The sequence below is a fragment of the Mirounga angustirostris genome, unplaced genomic scaffold, assembly GCF_029215605.1.
Source record: "Mirounga angustirostris isolate CCGP_5_RB_7025 unplaced genomic scaffold, mMirAng1.0.hap1 SCAF_4, whole genome shotgun sequence".
Classification (NCBI taxonomy): domain Eukaryota; kingdom Metazoa; phylum Chordata; class Mammalia; order Carnivora; family Phocidae; genus Mirounga; species Mirounga angustirostris.
Window position 1 is genome coordinate 78,315,107 of NW_026991712.1, and position 27,866 is coordinate 78,342,972.

Consider the following 27,866-nt stretch of genomic DNA (forward strand, 5'->3'; position numbering starts at 1 on the left):
TGCTGAGTCATATGGTAGCTCTATTTTCAACTTTTTGAGGAACCTCCATATTGATTCCAGAGTGGCTGTACCAGCTTGCATTCTCACGAACAGTGTAGGAAGGTTCCCCTTTCTCCACATCCCCGCCAACATCTGTCGTTTCCTGACTTGTTAATTTTAGCCATTCTGACTGGTGTGAGGTGGTATCTCATTGAGGTTTGGATTTGGATTTCCCTGATGCTGAGCGATGTGGAACACTTTTTCATGTGGCTGTTGGCCATTTGGATGTCTTCTTTGGAAAAATATCTATTCATGTCTTCTGCCCATTTCTTGATTGGATCATTTATTCTTTGGATGTTGAGTTTAATAAGTTCTTTATAGATTTTGGATACTAGCCCTTTATCTGATATGTCATTTGCAAATATCTTCTCCCATTCTGTCTTTTGGTTTTGTTGACTGTTTCCTTTGCTTTGCAAAAGCTTTTAATCTTGATGAAGTCCCAATGGTTCATTTTTGCTCTTGCTTCCCTTGTCTTTGGCGATGTTTCTAGGAAGAAGTTGCTGCGGCTGAGGTTGAAAAAGTTGCTGCCTGTGTTCTCCTTTAGGATTTTGATGAACTCCTGTCTCACATTTAGGTCTTTCAATCATTTTGAGTCTATTTTTGTGTGTGGTATAAGGACATGGTCCAATTTCATTCTTCTGCAAGTGGCTGTCCAATTTTCCCAACACCATTTGTTGAAAAGACTGTCTTTTTTCCATTGGACATTCTTTCCTACTTTGTCGAAGATTAGTTGACCATAGAGTTGAGGGTCCATTTCTGGGCTCTTTTCTGTTCCATTGATCTATGTGTCTGTTTTTGTGCCAGTACCATACTGTCTTGATGATGACAGCTTTGTAATAGAGTTTGAAGTCCAGAATTGTGACGCCGCCAACTTTGCTTTTCTTTTTCAACATTCCTCTGGCTATTCGGGGTCTTTTCTGGTTCCATACAAGTTTTAGGATTATTTGTTACATTTCTTTGAAAAAAGTGGATGGTCTTTTGATATGGATTGCATTAAATGTGTAGATTGCTCTAGGTAGCATTGACATCTTCACAATATTTGTTCTTCCAATCCATGAGCATGGAACGTTTTTCCATTTTTTTTGTCTCTTCCTCAATTTCTTTCCTGAGTATGCTATAGTTTTCTGAGTACAGATTCTTTGTCTCATGGTTACATTTATTCCTAGGTAACTTATGGTTTTGCGTGCAATTGTAAATGGGATCGACTCCTTAATCTCTCTTTTGTCTTGTTGTTGGTGTATAGGAATGCCACTGATTTCTGTGCATTGATATTATATCCTGCCACTTTGCTGAATTCCTGTATGAGTTCTAGCAGTGTTGGGGTGGAGTCTTTGGGGTTTTCCACATGAAGTATCATATCATGTGCAAAGAGTGAGAGTTTGACTTATTCTTTGCTGATTCAGATGCCTTTGATTTCTTTTTGTTGTCTGATTGCTGTGGCTAGGGCTTCTAATACTATATTGAATAGCAGTGGTGATAGTGGACATCCCTGCCATGTTCCTGACCTTAGGGGAAAACTCTCAGTTTTTCTGCATTGAGAATGATATTTGCTGTGGGTTTTTCATAGATGGCTTTTATGATATCGAGGTATGTACCCTCTATCCCTATACTCTGAAGAGTTTTGATCAAGAAAGGATCAAGAAAGGATTTCTCAAATACTTTTTCTGCAGCTTTTGAAAGGATCATATGGTTCTTGTTCTTTCTTTCATTAATGTATTGTATCACATGGATTGATTTGCAGATGTTGAACCAACATTGCAGCCCACAGATAAATCCCACTTGGTCATGGTGAATAATCCTTTTAATATACTGTTGGATCCTATTGGCTAGTATTTTGGTGAGATTTTTTGCATCCAAGTTCATCAAGGATATTGGTCTGTAATTCTCCTTTTTGATGGGTTCTTTGTATGGTTTTGGGATCAAGGTAATGCTGGCCTCATAAAACAAGTTTGGAAGTTTTCCTTCCATTTCTATTTTTTGGAACAGTTTCAGAAGAATAGGTATTAATTCTTGAAATGTTTGGTAGAATTCACCTGGGAAGCCATCTGGCCCTGGGCTTTTGTTTGTTAGGGCTTTTGTTTGAAGATTACTCCTTCAATGTCCTTAGTGGTTATAGGTGTTCAGGTTTTCTATTTCTTCCTCGTTCAGTTTTGGTAGTTGATACATCTCTAGGAATGCATCCATTTCTTCCAGATTATCTGATTTGCTGCCATAGAGTTGCTCATAATATGTTCTTATAATTGTTTGTATTTCTTTGGTGTTGGTTGTGATCTCTCCTCTTTCGTTCATGATTTTATTTATTTGGGTCACTTCTCTTTTCTTTTTGATAAGTCTGGCCAGGGGTTTATCAATCTTGTTAATTCTTTCAAAGAACCAGCTCCTAGTTTCGTTGATCTGTTCTACTGTTCTTCTGGTTTCTATTTCATTGATTTCTGCTCTGATCTTTATTATTTCTCTTCTCCTGCTGGGTTTAGGCTTTATTTGCTGTTCTTTCTCCAGCTCCTTTAGGTGTAGGGTTAGGTTGTGTATTTGAGCCCTTTCTTGTTTCTTGAGAAGGGCTTGTATTGCTATATACTTTCCTCTTAGGACTGCCTTTGCTGCATCCCAAAGATTTTGAACAGTTGTGTTTTCATTTTCATTTGTTTCCATGAATTTTTTTAATTCTTCTTTGATTTCCTGATAGACCCATTCATTTATTAGTAGGATGCTCTTTAGGTCCGTGTATTTGAGTTCTTTCTGACTTTCCTCTTATGATTGAGTTCTAGTTTCAAAGCATTGTGGTCTGAAAATAGGCAGGGAATGATCCCAATCTTTTGGTACCAGTTAAGACCTGATTTATGACCTAGGATGTGATCTATTCTGGAGAATGTTCCATGGGCACTAGAGAAGAATGTGTATTCTGTTGCTTTGGGATGGAATGTTCTGAATGGATCTGTGAAGTCCATTTTGTCCAGTGTGTCATTTAAAGTCTTTATTTCCTTGTTGATCTTTTGCTTAGATGATCTGTCCATTTCAGTGAGGGGGCTGTTAAAGTCCCCCACTATTACTGTATTGTTGTCAATGTGTTTCTTTGCTTTTGTTATTAATTGGCTTATATAATTGGCTGCTCCCATGTTAGGGACATAGATATTTACAATTGTTAGACCTTCTTATTGGATAGACACTTTAAGTATGATATAGTGTCCTTCTTCATCTCTTATTGTAGTCTTTGGTTTAAAATCTAATTTGTCTGATATAAGGATTGCCCCCCCCCCAGCTTTCTTTTGGTGTCCATTAGCATGGTAAATGGTTTTCCACCCCTTCACGTTCAATCTAAGGGTGTCTTTGGGTCTAAAATGAGTCTCTTGCAGACAGCATATCGATGGGTCCTGTTTTTTTATCCAATCTGATAGCCTGTGTCTTTTGATTGGGGCATTTAGCCCATTTACATTCAGGGTAACTATTGAAAGATATCAATTTAGTGCCATTGTATTGCCTGTCAGGTGACTGTTACTGTATATTGTCTGTGTTCCTTTCTGGTCTATGTTACTTTTAGGCTCTCACTTTGCTTAGAAGACCCCTTTCAATATTTCTTGTAGGGCTGGTTTCCTGTTTGCATATTTCTTTAGTTTTTGCCCTGGAGGCTATTTATCTCTCCTTCTATTTTCAATGACAGCCTAGCTAGATACAGTATTCTTGGCTACATATTTTTCTCATTTAGTGCTGTGAATATATCATGCCAGTCCTTTCTGGCCTGCCAGGTCTCCATGGATAGGTCTGTTACCAATCTTCTGTTTCTACCATTGTATTTTACAGATCTCTTCTCCCGAGCTGCTTTCAGGATTTTCTCTTTGTCTCTGAGACTCATAAGTTTTACTACTAGATGTCGAGGTGTTGACCTATTTTTATTGATTTTGAGGGGTGTTTCCTGGATTTTGATGTCTGTTTCCTTCCACAAATTAGGGAAGTTCTCTGCTATAATATGCTCCAGTATACCTTCTGCCCCTCTCTCTCTTTCTTCTTCTTCTGGGATCCCAATTATTCTAATGTTGTTTCGTCTTATGGTATCGCTTATCTCTCGAATTCTGCCCTTGTGAACCAGTAGTTGTTTATCTCTCTTTTTCTCAGCTTCTTTATTTTCCATCATTTGGTCTTCTATATCACTGATTCTCTCTTCTGCCTCACTTATCCTAGCAGTTAGAGCCTCCATTTTTTATTGCACCTCATTAATATCCTTTTTGATTTCGACTTTGTTAGATTTTAGTTCTTTTATTTCTCCAGAAAGTGTTTCTCTAATATATTGCATGCTTTTTTCAAGCCCAACTAGTATCTTTAAAATTGTCATTCTGAACTCTAGTCCGACATCTTACTAATGTCCGTATTGATCAGGTCCCTGGCAGTCAGTACTGCCTCTTGTTCTTTTTGTTGAGGTGATTTTTTTCCATCTTGTCATTTTGTCCAGAGGAGAGTAGATGAATGAGAGAACAAAATGCTAACAGGGTAAAAATGACCCTAGAAAAATATACACTAAGCAAATCAGAAGAGACCTGAACCTGGGGGAAAAGAAAGGGGAAGAATGAAAAAAGAAAAAGAAAAAGATAAAACAAAACAAAATGAAACATATCAAAAACAGAATGTGATCAAATATGATCAGGCTGGTGCATAGTTTAGTGCCACACACTAGATTTTGGGCATATTTTGGTCTGTTAGGAAAAAGTGCCTCCCAAAAATTAAAAGAAAGAAAAACTTATATATGTACAAAAGGAAGGGTAAATTCAATGAAGGGATGGAATATAATGTAGAGATGAAAATTATAAAAGATTTCATAAAAGGTAACATAAGAAGTTGGTTGAAAAAAGAAAGAAGAGGATTAAAAAAAAATAAAAGGTAGAGAATGTGATCAGGCAGGAGACTAGAATAAAGCCATACACTAGAGATTTAGGGTATATTTTGGTCTGTTAGAAAAAACTGTATCCCAAAATCTTAAAGAAAGAACAACATATATATATATATATATATATATATATATATATATATATATATATATATATATATCAAAAATAAGTTTAACTACTTTGAAGAGATAGAATATGGCTCTAAAAATGAAAAATAAAAATAGTTTTTTAAAAAAGGGATTGATAAGATGTTGGTTGAAAAAGGGAAAAAGATAAATTCAAAAAAAAAAGAAAAAGCAAAAACAGAAAATTAAAAAAAATAGCTTTGAAAGACTAAAGAATCATGGGGGAAAAGCCATGAATTTTATGTGCAGTATTCCCCTAGCACTGGAGTTCTGCCATTCTCATTGATCATTAAACTTGGTCTTGGCTGGCTGTTCTTGCTGATCTTCTGGGGGAGGGGCCTGTTGCCATGGTTCTCAAATGTCTTTGCCTGGAGGCAGAATTGCCCTGCTAAGTAATCTGCTTGGGTTTGCTCTTGGGAGCTTTTGTTCCCTGCAAGCTTTCTGCACAGCCTTTGGAGGATGAGAGTGAAAATGGCAGCCCCTCAATCTCCACCCCAGAGGACCCAAGAACCCAGGGTCCCACTCCTCAGTGAGCCCCTAGAGAAAAGCAGTCAATCACTCCCATCTCCCTGTCTCTGGCTGCACTCCGTGCTCACCTGGCCTGTGACCGAGCATTTCTATCTCTGGCACACGACCCCTTTTGGAGTCTCCAAACCCAGCAGATCCCTGTGGTGCACTCCCATGCTGCTCCTCCCAGAGGAGGTAGGGGAGTCTCCTCGGATCTGCCCCTTGTTGGGTCCCTGCTGGAAGAGCAGTGGCCTGACTGTGCTGTGGATCACAGTTTATGCCGACCCTGAGCTGAGAGCCCGCTCCTTGGCTCCATCTATGCAGCTGGATTCCCTGCTCTGATACCTGGGAGCTCTGCCGCACTCAGGCACCCCCAGTCTTTCTGTGACTCTGACGGTCCTGAGACCACACTGTCCCAGCGAGGGTTCCACCCCCTGCTTAGCCACTGAAGCAATGTCCCTCAGACTTCTAAAAGTTCCGATTTTGTGCTCCACTGCTCTAATCACTTGTCAGTAGCAGCTGACAGAGGCCCCCTCCCCCACTGTCTATCTTCACAAATATTGCCTCTGATTCACTTTCCCACACGTCCTACCTTCCAGAAAGTGGTCGCTTTTCTGTTCAGAGAGTTGCTGCTATTCTTTTCTTCACTCTCTTGTTGAGCTCATAGGTTTTCAGAATGGTTTGATCCCTATCTAGCTGAATTCCTGGGACCAGACAAAATTTTGATCTCCTACTCCTCTGCCATCTTGCTCCTCCTTCCTCTATACTTTTCCTTTTTATATGAGAATTTAAAGGGGAGATATATGGGCTTAACTGGAAATGCTGTGTTTTTCCACTTGCAAACTGTTCAAAACCAAGAACCATGCCTTATTCATTTTTATTTTCCCTACAGTACTTAGTCTAATAGTTTAGTAAGTTCCACATAAATATTTATTGACAAAAATTATATACTTTTCAGAAATAGAAAAACTAAGTTTTACTATATGAGTGAAACCCATATATGTTAGTTGTGTTTTTTGTTTTCATTTCTATTTCTTTTTTTCTCACCTAGATATGCAAATATTTATGGATTATTGGTTATTTAAAAGGCGCTAGGTTGAAGTAATGGTGTAAAAGTAGGCACATATAGATCTGTTAGTATACTGCATAGCTTTATCTATAATGTCTCAATACTATAGTTTCAAAAGTAACACACGCAACATTTTCAACTGCATGCATTTCCCACCAGTTCACTGGCAAAGCTTGCCCATTGAGGTAGTTTGTCATTGCCACAGTTCTACCTCCCTTCTTGAGTACTTCTCTGTCCTTGGGAAGAATTCTGTACCTCCATGTTCCTCTTCAAATGTCCAAAGTCTCACACCTGTCCTAGGGCTCAGCCCACCGTCAGACTTGGAATAATCCATTTCTCTCTGCTTATTTACATTTACTGTTTTTAAATTGTTTAAATTATGACTGTTTCTTATTGAAAACTGGGACAAAACAAAGGATAGAGGTAGAATAAGAGAAAAGAAATAACAACCATAATAATGTTCTAGACACATCACTGTCACCATTTTGACATGTTGTCATTTCAGTTTATTTTTTATATGTTTTAATATTGGTAAATTCATATTGCATAACAAAGTTTTACTTTTATTTTGTGTCTAATTTTATAGCATTTGCCATTTATTTTGTTATTTAAAAAATCAACTTAAATTTTATCTTCAGCTTTGCTTAACAATTTATCATGGGGCATATTCCTCTTGATTTTAATTTATATATGCTAAGGTGAAGATGTAAGTTGTCTTTACATCTCTCCCTTCCCTAAGAAATAACTCCCTTCCCTAAGAAATAACTTGCTCATTGCCCAACACAAAAAGCTGTAGGGTAATTCCTTGTTCCCCTCCAATTTATGCTGTCCAGTGTAACCTTTTAGATTCAAGTGCATAGTGAAATGCTCTGGGATTGTTATCATGTTCCACTTCAATCTATTTTTTATTCCAGTATTAAAAATTCCTTTTTTTTTTTTTTAGCTTTATTTATAGTAGTTTTACTATTTGGAAAGGTAGGTTCCTACATCATTGTTTTTCCTCTTCTCAATATACATAGTTTCCAATCCAACTGTTTTCAGATGAAATTTAAAGAGCATTTGTTGTTGTTTTGTACTTATATAAAAATTTTCATAACATTCTCATGTTTTTTTATTGTGGTGAAAAACACATAACAAAAAAATTTACTATGCTAGCCATTTTAAGTGTACAGTACAGTAGTGTTAACTATATGCACATTGTTGTGCAATAGAGGTCATTAAAAACAAAAAACTAGCCTTGAGTTGGTAGCAGGTGTTGATTAAGTAATTTGAGGAGCTCAGAATTTCAAGCATTCTGTCTACCACGTTTTTGTTCCTTTCCTCATTTTCAAGTCCTCTAAGTGAAAAAAATGTACCCCATGATCAGTGTCCTTCCTCAGATTCAACTTCCTCTCCCTATGGAGACTCTATGGATTTTGCAAACTGCCTTGGTATTTCATCTGCTTTGGTAAAAACAGAGATGCAGCCACTTGCAAAACCAGAAACCTGTAATTGAACTGACTGAAGAGCTATCCATCTCCCTCCTCAATTGAAGAGATACTCTAGACAGGAAGATGATGCCAATCTCACACAATGCTCATGTGGATACTTTTTCCCCACAGACTGTAGGAGTAGAGGCCAGTTCAGAGCATTCACACAAGAATCTCGAGAGAAACGCTCTGCTCAATACAGCTATCCTGATGAGAAAGATACGGACTTAAGTGATCTAATCAGTAGGTATGTACATAAATATCTAATTTCTTTGGGCTATTTACCATAGATTTATTTCAAATATACAATTTGAGGGGTTTTATAGAAACCATGGTTGACTCATTTACATATAGGATAAATTATACAACAATGAACAAATAAATAAATTTTGTAATAAATATGGGTTCCTTTTCATTCTGGGACATCATATCCAGGGCATACTTAGCAATAAATATTTCTCAATAAAGTACAGAAAATTGCACATCATAGATGTTATTTATGATTTAAATTTAATGATTCCTTAAATCACATTATGGATATTGCTGTTTTTAAAATTCTTTTCAAAAATAGGAAACTCAGCATATTGTTTGTAAGAAAAGTAATAATATTTATCAAGCTAAGTTGATTTTAATTCATGTATAGTGTCTTGCAAGGAAGGTTTAATTTGTGACCAAGATGGGATATTTTTGATCCCTCAGAAAATTGAGAAATGTCAATCTTATTCCTTCATCAAAATCTTAGTCTCTTTAAGATTATGGTGACCTCATGGATGTTCTGCTTACCTGTAGCCTTAGTCACTCAGCTACAGATTGGTTAATTTCAGTTTTAGTCTCCTGCCAATCTTATCAAATTTGACTCAAACATGTGCCTTGCAATTGGGAGTTCTGTTTACTTTTGATGTGATAATAAAAAGATAATACCAGTTTTGTTTTTTCTTCTAACTATACACACTGCAGTAATCCTTTGTAGATAGTTCTGTTGTGCTGAAGACTTGTTTAGACCAAAGAGGGCCAAATCCCATCACTCAGTGTGCACAGATCATTCAGGCTATGATATCACTTTTACTTTTCTCTGCACATTCATCTTTCTTGCATTTACTCTCTCTCAGTCACAAATTGAGCCATTTTTCAATACATTATTCATGAATTAACATCAGTTTAACTTGATAAATATTATTTTTTCTTACAAGCTCTATGCTGAGTTTCATGTTTTTATTTTATTTTATTTTTAATTTTTTTTATTTTTAAAGATTTATTTATTTATTTGAGAGAGCGAGAATGAGAGAGAGAGTACATGAGAGGGGGGAGGGTTAGAGGGAGAAGCAGGCTCCCTGCCGAGCAGGGAGCCCGATGCGGGACTTGATCCCCCGACTCCAGGATCATGACCTGAGCCGAAGGCAGTCGCTTAACCAACTGAGCCACCCAGGCGCCCTGAGTTTCATGTTTTTAATAATATATAGCAACATCCATACTATCTATCTTTTCCTTCCATCCTCCCCCCACCTTCCCCACAACCCCCCAGTAATCTCCCTAGCTGGTATCCTTGTCTCTCTTCTCTCTTTCCACACTGTCTAAAACACAAGTATGATCAGGCCTAAAATGTCTGTGTAGTGGTTAAAAAAGGACTTCTAAATTTTGTTTTTAAAAATCCTGATTTGCATCCAGCTGCACAATTTAATAGCTGCATCATATGGACATATTAACTTTCTGTTACAGTATTCTCATCTGAAAGACAGGTCTGCTTCAAGTGTCTCTTGGCACTGCTGGGTGCATTGAGTGAAGCGATGTGGTATCTAGGTCAGAACAATCAGAGCTGCATGGTCCCTGAAATGGATGAAGAATTATGGTCTGCTTTATTTAGCTTCCCTGACTCATGCCACCTCCTACCCCTACCCCAGGCAGAAGTCATTACCTTCTTATTTGTCTTCCTCATACAAATGTTGTATTTCCTGCTTGTTCATCAGTCACCCTTTTCTGAGAGAGTGTTAGCAGCCTACTTACTGGAAAGCACCCTCACATGTATCTTAGCATAATGCTTATTACATAACCCACACCCAACACATACTTGTTCCATTGTGAACACCATCTGACTGTATAATCTGGTTTTGCCAATAGCAGCTACTCCCTGTGTTCCTACATTCAGTACTTTAAATCTTGGTTATACCTTTATACAATCATCCAGACTTCCTTGTGGCTAAATCCCCTTTGATTCAACACTGATGATCTACAGGAGAGAGCACCATGCAAACAAAAGTGTCAAATAATCTTAATTAAAATTATCCATTATTACTAATATCGTCCATGTCAACATTGGTACACTTGAATCAATTTGAACATAGCACCATAGTAAAAGCTGGTGTGAGGCCACTAGTGATTAATGGTGCCCCTAATTCATAGTGTCTTATGGGACATAGAGTTGATCTAGTGGCTGAGTAACTGGCATTGGTAACTCCTGTTCTTTTTCAGTGCTATCTTTTCCTAAATTCCCTCTCTGATATAAGCTCTGTAACATGTCCTTGGCCTAGGAATTGTTTTACAAGCTCATGGGATGTACTGTATCTGGCAAGCTATTTTCTTACTGAACAATAGAAGACATATATCAAGCAGAACAAAGCAGAACAGTTTTGAAAGTTACAATGGCTTCTTCACAAAGAACCTTTAACAAAATTTAGGGAAAAAAAGAAAACTTGAGACATTAATAGCACATCAACTAAATCAAATCTATATAAAAATATTTTTGACAATATATTGTAATCATAGGTGGATGGAACTTTCATTTCAATTTTCCAAACTCATTATTTACCTCTGTCTTTTGAGAACTTCAGTTAAGCTCTAGGAATCATATTTTAAATTCAGCCCAACACTTTTTATTTCTCAAAAGACCTCTGTCTTTTGAGAACTTCAGTTAAGCTCTAGGAATCATATTTTAAATTCAGCCCAACACTTTTTATTTCCTTTTATTATCGATAATACTGAGCTATTTTGCATTGGGTTTAAGATTAGATTTTTGTCAGACTAGTATTCTTAATTTAGTTCTTGCCATGAATTTATAATAGAGCAAGGAAATTTCCCACCTGGGTGCTATATAATATATAATATATAATATTTAATTTGTCACTGCTCTTTCACTGTGAAGTGGAATGAATAATTTTTAGCAAAAGACATAATTTGAGATCTAAATAATATGTCAAATAGATATGTAATACTACGTGGCATTCCCTTTATTTCCTAAGAAATACTTCCTTATCATTTTGAGTAAACTATGTGGAACAGATGTGACATTCTGGATTATCTTCTTATATGTCATTTAATTTATTTTCTAATTCCAGTCACATCTTTTTATGTCCACACAGCATAGCAGTCACAATGTCCTGTACATTCCAATGCCTGAGGAATAGTTGTTAATTTTTTTTACTATGCAACTTCTATTTTTCAGCATTTTATTTGCTTCTTGTATAAACAGGCAACAAGATCACTTGTATATTGATGAAGATGATAGAAACGTGACACTTCTGGCAAAAGCAAATTTTGCCCAAGATTTCAGCAGTTTTGCAGTGGAAATTCAAAAAACCATCAAAGCTCTCAGAGAACAGGTTCGTTTTTTCCCCCTAAGTAACATGTCCTTGTTGTAGAGATTGGAATAACTAGATTAAAAAAAAAAAATCTGTCCAATGACTTTGTGAATATATAGCACAATACCAGAATAATAATGAGGAGTTATTATATTTATGTGGACAATTTCCTTATAATAGTTGAATTCAGGGAAGGAGCACTGGGTAAAATCCATTTCCTTTCTACCAAATACCAATATCTTCAATACAGAGGGTCCCAGTGATGGAGCTCTCTGCTCAGTGAGTTTCTGAGTTCCTGCTCAGTGCCTTTCTGAATAGTTGTGTTCGGGTGCTCTCTTTATCTCTGTGGATATAGATAATTTGTAACAGGCCAACACATACTTTTCTTATAATTTTTTTGTTTTTGAAATGGAGTCCAAACAAGCCTCTCAGGGATTACTGGTTTGTCTGGCTTTCCTTTTCTGAAAAAGCTATTGTTAAAAATGAAATTTCCACACTCCTCTGCACTTTTGCTTATTTTGCCAGGTGTTCTGGCTCATGGTTTATTTCATTTTTTCTAAAATTTGGGAATGAGTCAATGAGAGATTTGGCTTGTATTAGAAATGGCAATTAGATGGTTTTATTCAGAAATGGAAGTCTGATCTCTTTCAAGGCACGGTGCCATGCTGGCTCCTTCTTTGATTTTAATGTCACTGTGAAGCATATTCTTTCCTTCCTACCATCAGTGGTCTTGAGGCAGAAAGCACTGTAGGGGTGTGAGAAAAACCCAGGGTCTGCAGACAGGAAGTTCTACCTTTATAAGTTGTCTGAACTGGGCAATTTATTTGACCATTCAGAATAAGTGCTGTCCTCTGGACTTTCAGGAATGTTATGAGGATCAAACAAGATTATATGGCAGAGGCACTTTGTGAACAGTAACCTCCTTAACATATTACTGTTGCGTTTGAATGTAAAAATATTATCTTGTATAGAAATGCGAGATTACCTGCTTGATGTGATGTGTGTGCCACCCTTAGGGGCTGGCTGCAGCCATGGTTTGCATCAGTGTGCTACCCATCAGCACCGTTCCTTGTGACCAGAACACCAATTTGTCCAATCAGTTGTCCAATCTGAGTCTGAACATGAATCTCAAAGATGTGAAGCATTGTTTCTTGAAGGTTATTCTTGAAGGATAAGGTTATTCCATCTTGGAACGGTTGGGGTGACCTAGGACTCTGGGACCCCACTGAGTCTAGGGACCTTTATTTTATTTTCAGTGAGCTTATGTGTCATAGTTATACTGGTAAGAGAAAGTCCTCAGCACTGGGCTGCAGAAGGTAGGCCCTGTTAATTTAAACATTAATCCATTTATCTATATAGCAAATTATTTTTTCATAAACTTATTTTATGGATTTTCAGACACAGGTAGAATCCATAAGCAACATTTTAGTCCAATTTTATCTACATGTTAGTGGTGATATTTCATCTTTGATATGTGCTATAGTGATTAGAAGCATTCCATATACCCCAAGACTGCAGTAGCTGGCCCTCCTAGTTGTCCAATAACAATTTGAAGTAACACATATCTCTAAATGTATCAAGGAAAAGTGTTTTTTCCTGTTAACTTGTTCTATCTCTTCCATTATATTGTAAATTTCTTAATAGCTGGTGCCGTTTCACTGCTGGATCCTCAGTGACTGACATATAGTACTTATTTAAAAACAACCAATGTTGGAGTGCCTGGGTGGCTCAGTCTTTAAGCAATGGCCTTCGGCTCAGGTCATGATCCCAGGGTCCTGGGATCGAGCCTCACATCCAGCTCCCTGCTCAGCGGGAAGCCTGCTTCTCCTTCTCCCACTCCCCCTTCTTGTGTTCCCTCTCTTGCTCTGTCTCTCTCTGTCAAATAAATAAAATCTTTAAAAATAAATAAATAAATAAAACAACAGATGTTTCTTTTTGTTTTGTTCTTTTAATATTTTATTTTATTTATTTGTCAGAGAGAGAGAGAGAGAGTGAGCACACAGCAGGGGCAGAGGGAGAGGGAGAAGCAGGCTCCCCACTGAGCAGGGAGCCAAATGCAGGGCTCGATCCCAGAACCCTGGGATCATAACCTTAGCTGAAGGCAACCGCTTAACCGACTGAGCCACCCAGGCAACCCTGTTTTCTTTTTGAACTCAAAAAGTTCTGGGTCTATGAGGAATATAAAGGGCTTGTAAGGATTGGACAAATATGGAAGAGGCAGTTTAGAAGGTCCTGAGAGCTCTTACAGGAGTCAGGTTTTCCTGAGCTGTGGCAGGACACACTGATGGGAAGAGGGGGCAGTAGGGCACAGAACTGTGGGCACACTGAATGAAAACCAACAAAATCTTGACAGATAAAAATTGAATGAGTAAATAAATATGACATAATACCAGCATTGGGAAATATTGATTCAAATCAGAAATCAACCCAGATCATGTAAAGTAGATTGAAAAAAGAAAATAAAAGGTTTAGAATGGAACACAGAGATAAATTGACCATATTTCCTGGGTGGCTTTCAAGAGCATCTACAACAACATCTATGACCAGAGCAAGAAGCACTCAGAGGTGGACAGGATGATGAAAGCAGAAGTTTTGAGGACAAAGCATATTTTCAGATATAACAAGCCCTTAGGATTTGTGAAATTAATATTTGTTGTTAATCTGTCATTTACTGTATAAAGACCTGCATTTTAATGGTCCATGTTAATGTGAAATGCATCCTCTTAGCTAAAGAAGGACATTTCTAAATGTGCAGTGTGTGCAGCTTTGTAGCTTTTCTGTTGCTTATCAACATGAATGCAATACATTCTGTAAATAAATAAAAAACAGAAATTAAATCCTTTATTTTATGAAAAGTGAGCATCCAGATAAAGCCATGTGTATTTCTCATGGTAAAATTAAAGACAATGAAGAAGTAGATTAAACAGAATATAGAAACTGTAGTCCATAGTGGTACTCATCATGTAGGAGATTATTGTTATTCTTTTTTTTTTATTTGAGAGAGAGAGAATGAGAGACAGAGAGCAGGAGAGGGAAGAGGGCAGAGGGAGAAGCAGACCCCCTGCTGAGCAGGGAGCCCAATGTGGGACTTGATCCCGGGACTCCAGGATCATGACCTGAGCCGAAGGCAGTCGCTTAACCAACTGAGCCACCCAGGCGCCCTGAGATTATTGTTATTCTTGAGACCATCCCTTGTCTAAGACACAAGATTCCAACCTTCAGTTACTAGCCATGGGTTTCTACCTTTACTTTCTGACCCTAGGTGCATTTTGTCTACGGGGCTGTGAAATAGTGCCAGTCTTCACATTTTCCATTGTTGGTGGTTTACATTTATTAGGTGACTTTGGAATGTCTAGAAAAGATATTCATTAATGGTGGTCCTTTAACCATGATAGAATCAAAGTAATGAAGGTGGTCTGCAAATTCCATGGTGTTATAGGTGTTTTGTAATCAGTGGATTATAGTAAATTATATTTGCCTTTAAATATGATTCTGATCATTGTAGAGATAACTAGAGCCATAACTACATTCAGAACATTTAATTATTTCAATCTGTGATAGTGCCTAATTTACATGGCTGTAAAGAGTGTTTGTGTGTGTTGCAGGGGGGAGGTGGTATATAATGAACAATGAGATGATATATAAGAACTTATACCTTTAATTAAAATTAAATTATTAAAATGAGATTTTCAAACCGTTTGATGTCACAGTAAGTGCTTTATAAAGAATAGTTGAAACTTTGGGACAAGTTCTCAGATATCTAGTATCCTTTTGTATGAATATAGAGTAAAATAAGACATACATTCAGACTCAAACCATCAGATTTTTTAAGAGAAATCTAGGCCATTCAAATAAGCTCTTAAGCCATTTATTTCAAGTTCTATTCAAGCTAAATAAGACACGCAAGTTTGCATTTAATATTTAAAATTAATTAAAATAAGCATATACTATATTTTTGTATAAATGTCAATATCATAATAAAACTGAATTGTAGTCTTCATATGGTATATGCTTTTTCCACAGCCCTTTGGTATAACGGATATGTTTTCTCTTTCTCTAGGAGCCTCTCATACAGATATTTATTATTTTATGGTTGAGGTTCATGGTGTTTACACCTCTGTCATTATATTATTTTCCAGAGCTAGAATTTACTTAAATTGTTATAGGCTTGGAATTCATCTTGCATGTATATCATTTGTTTATAGAAAACAAAATGCTCTGTACATTTTGATGCAATTTCTAGAGTCTCAATGTAGTAAAAAATGGAGTCTACCTGTTTTATTATATGGGCCTAAATATCATTTTTCAGATATTGTGTCATACATGATCAGATCTCAGACCTTATGGCACAACTCAAAAACAGTGCCTAATTTTGAGTATCAATGAATAGTACAATGGAGATACACAGATATCACTAAATAATTTGCATGTACTTAAGATCATTTGGAACACCACATCAATATGATGACATTTTAGAGTGAATTTTCTTTTTTAATATTTTATTATTTCTTAATATGAAATAATTTGCAAGTGATTTAAAAATTTTTCAATAGAAAGAAGAAACACTAAAATTAAATTTAAAATGTAATCTCATTTTATTTCTCAAGGAGATGTATAAGTCAGTTTTCAGTGAAAATAACAGAAACCCTCTAGTAATTACAAGTAAGATGGGTTTAAATACAAGAAGTCATATAGGTTTTCACAGCCTTTGGAGGGGTGAGAGGAATAGAGGTAATAGAAACAGGTGCTGGAAGCTATTTGGTTCACAGGAACTCATTTGGAAGCCACAGTGAGTCTCAACAATTTCGCAGGAGCCCGAAGCTCAGCCTATGTACCTGTTAACAGTTGTGCTTGAGAATAATACTGCTTTCCTTTCCAATCTTACATGAGTGCCTCTCATTGGTAGACTAACCCAGAACCATAATGGGAAGGAAGTTAGGGTGTAGTTGTCTAGATTTCTCCTCTGAGATCTATGTAAAGGGGTGCAGTTGATGATAATTTAATGATAGATAACCCATTGCCCATATTTAGGCAAGATCATGTATTTCACTGTAACTTGGTAATTGGTTGGGTGGTTGGAAAGATGGAATGTGAAGTTAGAAAGATACCTAGTGGTCACAAAGACAAAATTCTTGTTCTGAATTCAGATTAGTTAGAACAAACAGATAAGAAGGGAGATAAAGAGAGCAATAGATTGTCCACTATAACTTATTTATCCAAAGGGGGTTCTTTCATGAGTTCAAAGGGGACAACAGTAGTAATAATTAAGCCTGAGGGGGGAGGGAAACATAAATTAGAACTGTTCCAGAAAATCCAGCTCCATCACTTTACTGAACAAGTATATGAGGATGAGTGAAAGAAAGGAATCAAAGATACTTCAGAGGCTTCCTTTTAATTAAGGGACAGGTAATGTTATTACTAATATAACAACCACAGAAAGTGAAACAATTAAAGCTAAAGGAAGTTTTGACATATGTAAGGAACAGAAGGATGTCAAGTATGGCTGGAGAATAGGTAATCAAGAATAAGAAAAATCACATGATATGAGTCTGAGAGGCAGAAACTGTCTAAAGAAGAAGGCCTATAAAGTGTTCTCCTGAATTCCAAGTCTCTGAGGAACAAGAAAGATGTTTTGCATTTGAATTTAGATAATATGATCTGGTTTCTGTGGGAGAACTGATAAAGGAATACAAAAGTGACTGCAGTGATCTGTTGTGTTCCAGAAGTGAGCAGATGCTGTCTTAGGCTATGCTGATGATCTTAGGAAGAAAAAGGACAAGCTTTGGAGATATAATTGTGAAGCAGAATGGTCAGGACTTGGTGACTGAATGTGTTACAGCAACTCCATTTTGATGTGGAGAAGCTCCTGCCCAAAGTGAGGTTCTTATGTCAAAACCCATGGGAGTAATTGTTTGGTATGGACAAAGGAAGATTTATTACTCATACAGCTGGGGAGATGCCAGGGATGTTCATGCACGGAAGACCATGTGAGGACACAGTGAGAAGTTGGCCATCTACAAGCCAAGGGGAAAGTCCTCAGAAGAATCCAACCCTGCCAGCACCTTAATCTTGATCTTCAGCTTCTACAACTATAAGAAAATAAGTTTTTGTTGTTAAGCCACCTTATCTGTAGTACTTTATTATTGCAGCCCTAGAAAACCAATACAGATTTTGGTACCAAGAAGTGGGATGTTGCTGTAACAAATACCTAAAAGTGTGAAAAAGGTTTCAGAACTGGGTAATGAATAGAGGCTGTTTAGAGTTTTGAGGTGCCCATTAGAGAAAGCCTAGATTGTGTTGGAGAGATTTTTGGCAGGAATATGATGTTAAAAGTACTTCTGATGAGATCTCAGATGGAAATAAGGAACATGTTATTAAACATTGAAGGAAAGATGATCCTTGTTATAAGTGGCAAAGAAATTGGGTGAATTATGTCTAATGTTTTGTAGAACACAGAAACTGTGAGTGATGACCTTAGATATTTAGCTGAGGAGATTTCTAAGCAAAGTGTTGAAAGTATGTTTTGATTTAACCTTGCTGCTTATGATAAAATGTAAGAGGAGAAAGAGAAATTGCAAAAAGAAATATTAAGCAAAAATCAACCAGAACTTGAGGATTTTAGAAAATTCTCAGACTGTCCTAGGTATATGTCTATAAGAAATGAAAACATAGATCCACATGTGAGTTTATATATTAGTATTCATAGTAGTGTTATTCAAAAATAGCCCCAAAGTGGTGACAACCCAAATACTTATCAATTGATAAAACAGAATGTGTTGTAATGGAATAGAATATTATTTGGCTGTAGAAAGGAATCAGGTATTGATACATGCTACAACATGGGGGAGCCTTAAAAACATTATGCTAAGTGAAACAGACCTGTCAGAAATATGGCATACCATAGGATACAGCCAAAGTAAACAAATCTATAGAAATAGAAAGTAGACTAGTTGTCTAAGCCTGGGGGAGTGGAAAAGGAAATGGAGGTTGACTGCTAATGTATACAGGGTTTATTTTGGGGTGATGCGATGTTCCAAAATTTGATTGTGATGATGATTGTACAACTTTGTGAATATACTGAAACATTTAAATGACAGTTTTATAGATTCTTTGGGGTTTTCAACATAGACAATTTTATCATCTCTGAATAAAGGCAATTTTGTATCTTACTGTCCATCTATGTACCATTTATTTATTTTTTATTGTCTTATAGCATTAGCTAGGACTAAAAGTTTGAATGAGACTGTTTGAGAAAGGAAAGTTCCCAATCTTATAGGGAAAGCACCCTGCCTGTCATCATTAAATATGTTAGCTATAGATGATTTTTGTAGATTTTTTTTATCAACTTGTGGAAATTCTCTATTACTAGTTACTGAGAATTGTTATCATGGGTGAGTGTTGGATTTTGTCAGATCTTTTTTTTTATCGATATCATGAACATATGATTTGTTTTTTAGCCTGTTGATATCATAGATTCCACTAATTGATTTTGACTGTTAAACAAGCCTTCTATACCAGGAATAAATCACACTGGGTTATGGTATGTAATTGTTGTTATACATTGTTAGATTAAATCTGCTACTATCTACATCTACATGTATGAGAGGTATTGTTCAGTAGTATTATTCATAATTTCTTTTTTTCCCTCATAATTTCTTAACCTGGCTTTGGCTTTAAATGTTCTATTTGCTTCTATTTTCTGGAAGAGGTTGTGGAGTCTTGCTTTTACTTTTTCTCTAAGTGTAAAGCACCAGTGAATCCATCTGTGCCTTTTGCTTTTTTTTTTTTTTTTGGAAGGTTTTTAAATTACTGATTTAATTTTTTAATAGATATAGGCTGTTCAGGATATCTGTTTCTTATGTGAGTTTTGATAATTTGTGTCTTTAAAGGAATTGATTCATTCCATCTAAATCATGAAATCTCTGGGCCTCAAGTTGTTTATAGTATTACTTTTTTGTCCTTCTAATGTTCATAGGATTAGTAGTGCTGATTTTATTTACGATGTTGGTAATTTGTGTGTTTTCTATGTTTTCTTGGTTAGTTTCACTAGAGATTTATGAATATTATTGATATTTATAAATAATTAGCTTTTGTTTGTTTTCATTTTCTATTGTTTCCCAGCATTCAGTTTTATAGTTTTCTGTTATAAATTTCATGTCCTTTTTTCCCCATGTTTTGGGCTTAATTTTCTCTTATTTCTCTAGAAATTAGAGTTTTTCTAGAAACTAGAATTAGTTCATTTGAAACTAGAAAAATAAGAAACTAAGACAATTATAGCAACAAAATTAAACCTAAAATATGACAAAGAAAGGACATCATACGTTTAGAACAGAAATCAATAAAATTGAATATAGAAAAGCACAAAGAAACCTCAATGAAAACAAAAGCTGATTTTTAAAAAAATCAGTAAGTTTCATAAATCCCTAATGACACTAACCAGGATATAAAAGAGAGAAACACACAAATTTCCAATACTGATTTCATATCTTTCTTCATTTACAATATATGAATTTAATTCCATGAATTTTTCTTTAAGCATTCTTCTATCGCACTAGCCAAATTTTGATGTTATATCTTCATTTTCATTTAGTTGAAAGAATGCATTTCTTTTCTATTTCTCTTTCTTTGATCCATGGATCATTTGAATTGTGTTTCCTAATTCCCAGATGTTTCTGTTATTGACTTTTAGTTTAATTCCACAGTAATCTAAAAGTGCACTTTGTATGATATCTATTCTTTTCTATTTGTTTAAGGTTGCATTATGGTCCAGGATGTCATTTCCTGCTCTTTGGGACTCAGCTATGTCTCTGCTTCATAGATTTTAAATTTCCAAACCCAAACTAAAGGAGCACCCCTGTCTGTAAAATACTTTTCTTGTGGTAGAAGAAAAAAACCAATGTTGGGACTGGTGTTTAAAACTTTTCTTTAATATGACTCACATTAGTTCTGCTCATGTGTCATTGGCCAGGGTGAGTTATAGAATCAAACTTGATGTCACTGGGAGAGAGCTATACTACTCCCAGAGAGAGTGACCACGGAGGGGTCCATGGAGAAAGGCCCACTATAGAGGACCATTGACATTTGTGAACACAACAAAGCAATCTATCACAAGCCACTTCCAGAGTGGGAAACTTTGGACACAAAATTGAATGGGCTTTAGGAATAATTGCTACTTAATAGACCTGGTCTAATTCAGTCAAATATTCCAGTAAATACTTGGAAATTTCAATACATTGTAATTAGTAAATTTTAGACTCAAAATAACTTTTAGTATATTTCTATAAAATGGAGTACTACTTTTTAAGGGACATACTTTCTCTCTGGATGAATTTTGCAAAAATTTTAATTCTTAGGTCATTTACTTTTATGATTGGATCTCTAAGTTTCCTTTAGGTCTTAGATATTCTTTATTTTATTTTATTTATTTTTTATTCTTATGTTAATCCCCATACATTACATCATTGGTTTTAGATGTAGTGTTCCATGATTCATTGTTTGTGCATAACACCCAGTGCTCCATGCAGAATGTACCCTCCTCAATACCCATTACCAGGCTAACCCATCCTTCCACCCCCCTCCCCTCTAGAACCCTCAGTTTGTTTTTCAGAGTCCATCGTCTCACATGGTTCGTCTACCCCTCCGATTTCCCCTGCTTCATTCTTCCCCTCCTGCTACCTTCTTCTTCTTTTTTTTTTTTCTTAACATATATTGCATTATTTGTTTCAGAGGTAGAGATCTGAGATTCAACAGTCTTGCACAATTCACAGCACTTACCAGAGCACATACCCTCCCCAGTGTCTATCACCCAGTCACCTCATCCTTCCCACCCCACCCCCCACTCCAGCAACCCTCACTTTGTTTCCTGCGATTAAGAATTCCTCATATCAGTGAGGTCATATGATACATGTCTTTCTCTGTTTGACTTATTTCGCTCAACATAATACCCTCCAGTTCCATCCATGTCATTGCAAATGGCAAGATCTCATTCCTTTTGATGGCTGCATAATATTCCATTGTGTATATACACCACATCTTCTTTATCCATTCATCTGTCGATGGACATCTTGGCTCTTTCCACAGTTTGGCTATTGTGGACATTGCTGCTATAAACATCGGGGTGCATATACCCCTTCGGATCCCTACATTTGTATCTTTGGGGTAAATACCCAGTAGTGCAATTGCTGGATCGTATGGTAGCTCTATTTTCAACTTTTTGAGGAACCTCCATACTGTTTTCCAGAGTGGCTGCACCAGCTTGCATTCCCACCAACAGTGTAGGAGGGTTCCCCTTTCTCCACATCCCCGCCAATATCTGCCGTTTCCTGACTTGTTAATTTTAGCCATTCTGACTGGTGTGAGGTGGTATCTCACTGAGGTTTTGATTTGGATTTCCCTGATGCCGAGCGATATTGAGCACTTTTTCATGTGTCTGTTGGCCATTTGGATGTCTTCTTTGGAAAAATGTCTGTTCATGTCTTCTGCCCATTTCTTGACTGGCACAATAACAGACACATAGATCAATGGAACAGAATAGAGAGCCCAGAAATGGACCCTCAACTCTATGGTCAACTCATCTTTGACAAAGCAGGAAAGAATGTCCAATGCAAAAAAGACAGTCTCTTCAACAAATGGTGTTGGGAAAATTGGATAGCCACATGCAGAAGAATGAAACTGGACCATTTCCTTACACCACACACAAAAATAGACTCAAAATGGTTAAAAGACCTAAATGTGAGACAGGAGTCCATCAAAATCCTAAAGGAGAACACAGGCAGCAACCTCTTTGACCTCAGCCGAAGCAACTTCTTCCTAGAAACATCTCCAAAGGCAAGGGAAGCAAGGGCAAAAATGAACTATTGGGACTTCATCAAGATAAAAAGCTTTTGCAAAGCAAAGGAAACAGTCAACAAAACCAAAAGACAACTGACAGAATGGGAGAAGATATTTGCAAATGACATATCAGATAAAGGGCTAGTATCCAAAATCTATAAAGAACTCATCAAACTCAACACCCAAAGAACAAAAGTGTTAGATATTCTTAAGTGAGAAAAGATTTATAAATTCAAATCTCCAGAATACTTCTTTTACTTAAAAGGAAAAAAAAAACTGTAAAAGAATGTATCTGGAAAGTCTCTAATGAGAACTGCATTAGTCTGCTAGGCCTGCTATAACAAAAACCACAACTGGACAGCTTAAACAACATAAATGTATTGACTTATAATTCTGGAGGCTGGAAGTCCATGATAAGGGTGTTATCAGGGTTGATTCCTTCTGAAGGTGTTAAGGGAGAATCTGTTCTGTGTGTTCCTCCTAACTTCTGGTGGTTTGCTGGCAACCTTTGGTATTCCTTGTCTAATAAATATCTGCCTTCATGTTCACATGGTATTTTCCTTGTGTGTATGTCTGTGTCTAAATTTCACCCTTCTTATGAGGCTACCATTCATAGAGGAATAGGAGCCCAGCCTACTCTGGCATAACTTCATCTTAACTAATTACATCTGCGATGCCCCTATTTCCAAATAATATCACATTGTGAGGTACTGGGGATTAAGGCATTGAGTTACAAAATATGGGGGGTCACCACCCAACACATGAAAGGAACTATAAAGTATGGATCCTACTAGTAGGCATCTCAACAATGACAATATTGTTATCAATATTGTCTGCTATGAATAAACAGCTACTTTGGGGAGAATGCAGTGATATGGGGTGGCTGAGCTTTTGATTAAGTTATTAACTTTGCAGAGCAAGTTAATAAATTATATAGAACAATAATTTTGGAGTCATTTAAGTCAAAATTTTACATAACTGTATATGATAAAAGTTTTACTTCTGGGAAAATAGAGTAGATGTGCTTTTGCCTATTCCTTGCAATGTACAACTAAAAACCTTAAACATCATATATAAACAAACATAAGAAGACTCAGAATGGTGAAGAGAAGAAAGAAGTGACCTTGGGGCCCAAGGAACAACATGTTTTTGTTTCATGGTTTTAGGTATTTTTGTTTTTCCTCATGCAACCCAGTTTGGAGCTGAGTAGCTAGCTTGGCAACTCTGAAATGACATCAGGTAGAGAGGGAAAAAAGGCTGAATGAAACCTTACTCTCTCTAGGCAAAAGACTAGGAAACAGGCAGCCTAGTGATAGAGAAAACTTTTAGACAATAACCATCCTTCCCCAGCCAAACTTTGGCTTTCCCCATAGACAAAACTTTGGCCCCACTGCCACCAATGCTAGCAAGCTCTGAATGAGGAGCCCAGACTTCCACCCACTCCAGCCTTTAATTAGGCATCATAACTCCCCCCATGAGGCTATTGTCATAAAAGGCCAAACAGGAAACCAGGATGTTCATCTTTTTTAAGTGATTACAGTCAAAAGCAGTAAGAGACCCTGTGGGGAGTTTTGACTTTCACTCTGACCTAACAATAATGAAGCACCACTCTCCTTCCCTACTGGGGTGGTGTCAGAAGAGGCCCAATGGAGAGTTAGGACTTCCACTACTTCCCACTGGTAATGAAATCACCCTTTCCCCTCCACCCCCCCATGGTCAGTGGAGGCCATGTGCAGAGCAGTAAAGAATGTACCTACCTCTCCCAGCTAAGGAAATATAAGTGGAGGCCCAACAGGGAGCCAGGACTTTCAACTCCATATAGGATTAATGAAGAGAACTTCCTTGGGCATTGACAGAGGCCAATTGGGGGACACAGACTCCTACTTCCACATGGCAGCAACAGTGTGGTGCCCTCCTTCTGCTAGAGCAGTTTCAGAGGAAAACACCTACAACAGAAGGTTTAATAACATCCAAATTCTCATACCATAACACTCAACATGTCCTTATTTAAATAGAAAATTATTCATTATGCCAAGAGCCAGGAAAATCTGAAATGGAGTAAAAAAAAAAAAGACAGTGGATTCCAACACTAAAGTGATAGAGATATTACAATTATGTGACAGGGCTTTTAAAGCAGCCATCAGGAAATCAAGAAATAGAACACAGAAAAGTGAAAAACAGAAAGAACAAATGGTAAACAAAGAATAAATTGTATATTTAAGCTCTAACATATCTAATCATATTAAATGTAAATGTTCTAAATATACCAATTAAAAGATATTAACAAACTGTTTAAAAAAGCATAATCTATATTTTATGCTGTCTATAAGAAACTGACTTCAAATATAACAATATAGGAAGGTTGAAATTGAAATGGTGGAAAAATATATATTATGCAAAAATTAATTAAAATAAAGGAGGAGTGGCTAAGTTAATTTTGGATACAATAGATTTCAGAGGAAGGATTACCAAGACAATATACAATGATAAAAGAACCAACCACAAAGAAGACAAATCTTATATATACATGCACTAACCAAGAGAACTGCAAAATATTTGAAATATATGAAGCAAAAACTAATAAAACTGAAAAGAGAAATAGTCAAAACTACTTAGTCAAATCTTCAACATCCCTATCTCAACAGTACAGAAAATATCTAAAAAGAAAAGTCAGCAAGATTTAGAAGAATGCAAAAATGACTACAAACAATAGGATCTAACTGACATATTTATACAGCACACTCAAGCTAACAATAACAGAACACTCCCTTGATTCAAGTGCCTACTTCTAGTACCAAGATAGACTTTATTCTGGGTCATAACAGAAACCTTAATAAATTTAAAAGAATTCAAGTTATGCAGAGCATGCTTTCTGAACCCAACACAACAAAACTAGAAATAAGAGAAAGACAACATGACAATGACCAAATATTTGGAAAGGAAGCAATGTACTTTCGAAGAGCTGATGAGTCAAAGAGGAAGTCTCAAGGGGAATAAAAAAATACATTGAACTGAATGAAAATTAGCATAAAGCAGCACAGAGAGTGAGATTTATAGTCCCTAATACAATAGAAAAGAGGGAATGTCTTTCAAATCAATACTCAAAGTTTCTACCTCAAGAACATGGAAAAGTAACAACTAAATAAACTCATGGCAAAAAGAAAGAAGGAAAAATCACATCTAAATTTGACAACTTAGATCAACTCCTTGAAAAACACAAACTACCATGATTCACCCAATATAAAAATAGATAACTTGAATAGCTTTAAAGCTGTCAAGGGAATTGAATTATTAATTTAAAAAAATCTCCTCCCCAAATCCCCATATGCAGATGGCTTCAAATGTGCAGACGTCTACCAAATATTTAAAGAAAAATTCACAGAAATTTTCCCATAATAGCAGAGGAGAGAATACTTTCAATTCATTTTTTTCTTTCATTTTATTAACAGGAGTAGGGAAATCACTTGCACAGTGTCACATAGATAATCCATAGTAAAGACTGCTCTCAAGAGTAGATTTTCTGAAAATCTTTTCACTAGAGAGAGAATTTACTGTTTCCATGGGAGGTAGAGGGGCTGGAATATAAGCGCTGACAGTTGTTTGTTTTCTGTGTTTTGTTTGTTTGTTGTAATGCAAGTGCCTGACTTAAACTTTGTTGAGGCATCGGTTTCAAAGAGGCATAGGCTACCTTGAATAAATACATTGCCAACTACACCACCAGATAAACAGCTAAGCCACCTCTCCCCACAGAGGTTTCTTTGATTTCATGTTTGTTTTGTTTTGTTTTGAAGGGCATGAATGAGAGAAATAGGAAAAAAATAGCATACAGAGATATGTCTTCAGTTATGTAAGGAATATGGCTATTCAGTACATATATTTTTGGAAAAAGAAAGACCATAAATTCTCTGATTAAAAAAAATAAATAAACATCTTCGTTGATTTCTATAATAGACCACGTGGGCAACTTGTCTTTTCTTTGTATTTTAAATTTCTGCTCTTATGTTTTAAATTCACCAATAAGAAGCAGGCCCTCAAAACTCTAGACCCCCACTCTTTTTTTTTTATTATGTTATGTTAATCACCATACATTACATCATTAGTTTTTTTTATTATTATGTTCATCACCATACATTACATCATTAGTTTTTGATGTAGTGTTTCATGATTCATTGTTTGCGTATAACACCCAGTGCTCCGTGCAGTACGTGCCCTCTTTAATACACATCACCAGGCTAACCCATCCCCCACCGCCCTCCCCTCTAGAACCCGCAGTTTGTTTCTCAGAGTCCATAGTCTCTCAATTCATTTTTGAAGATAGTATTAATATAATACGGAAACTAGACAAAAACAGTGCAAAAGAAGAAAACCACATACCAATATCCCTCATGAATATGGATGCAACAACTTTTAACAAAATATTAGCAAAGAGAATATAGCAATACATAAAAAGAATTATACAACATAATTAAGTGGGGTTTACTTGAGGAATTTAAGGCTGGTTTAATGCTCCAAAATCAGTTAATTAATGTAACCTGTTGTATCAATAGGCTAAATGGAGAATGGTTGAATGCTTTCCTCCTACTATTGCCAATAAAGTAAGGATGTCCATTCTCACCATTCTTATTAAGCAGAGTGCTGAAAGTTCTTCCTGATGCAATAGGGCAAGAAAAGGAAAATGTCTTCAGATTGGAAAGGAAAAAAGAAAACTATTTTTAGATGATATAGTTATCTCTTAGAAAATTGCAAGGACTATACTAAACAACTCTTAGAATTAATAAGCAAGTTCATCAACATCACAGGATAGAAGATACACAAGATAAACATACAAAAATAAATTGTACTTCTGTATACTAGCAATAAGTACATGGGAAAACAGGGAAAGGCAAGTTATTGTCCAGCATGTTCTCTGACTCCCCACCAAGGTGCCTCTTATTCTCAAGACTTTGTGATTAACTCCATAACAAAATTTCATCATGCATTTTATCTCTTACATTTATGGTACCTAGACAGTTCTCAGACTATTTCCCTTAAAAAATTTCTTTGTCATTTGAAAATATATTATTGCTCTAAGTGCCTGAAGTTTACAATAGATGTGTTGCTGTCATTTGTCTAGTTTGCTTTTCTATACTTTTCTCCTTGAGGACAGAAGTTACCACCTAAATATCTTTTCTATATCTTAGAATTGCCTCTACTCTTTTTTATTTTTGGAACTTATTCAACTTCACTAATGTTTTACATGTTCTCAGTATTTTTAGAAATAAAGTGTTTTTGGTTTTTTGTTTGTTTGTTTGTTTTACTCTTCTAGGCCATAATCACTAATATCTCTACAGAATTTTATGATTTTCATCTTTCACACCCATGACCCTGCTCAGGCAATAACT

At 36.2% G+C, this 27,866-nt stretch overlaps 1 protein-coding gene across 5 annotated transcripts in view; it reads left to right on the plus strand.

The window, feature by feature from the left end:
* Positions 1-27,866, plus strand: part of PXDNL (peroxidasin like) — a 509,349-nt gene that overhangs the window by 470,961 nt on the left and 10,522 nt on the right. For 4 of the 5 annotated variants that reach the window (XM_064588349.1, XM_064588346.1, XM_064588345.1 and 1 more), the window contains 2 exons: positions 8,216-8,330; positions 11,547-11,676. In XM_064588349.1, the coding sequence (XP_064444419.1) occupies positions 8,216-8,330; positions 11,547-11,676 (245 nt within the window). Of the gene's footprint in view, positions 1-8,215; positions 8,331-11,546; positions 11,677-13,299; positions 13,508-27,866 lie in introns of those variants that run through there. The other variant, XM_064588347.1, reaches the window with a different exon arrangement.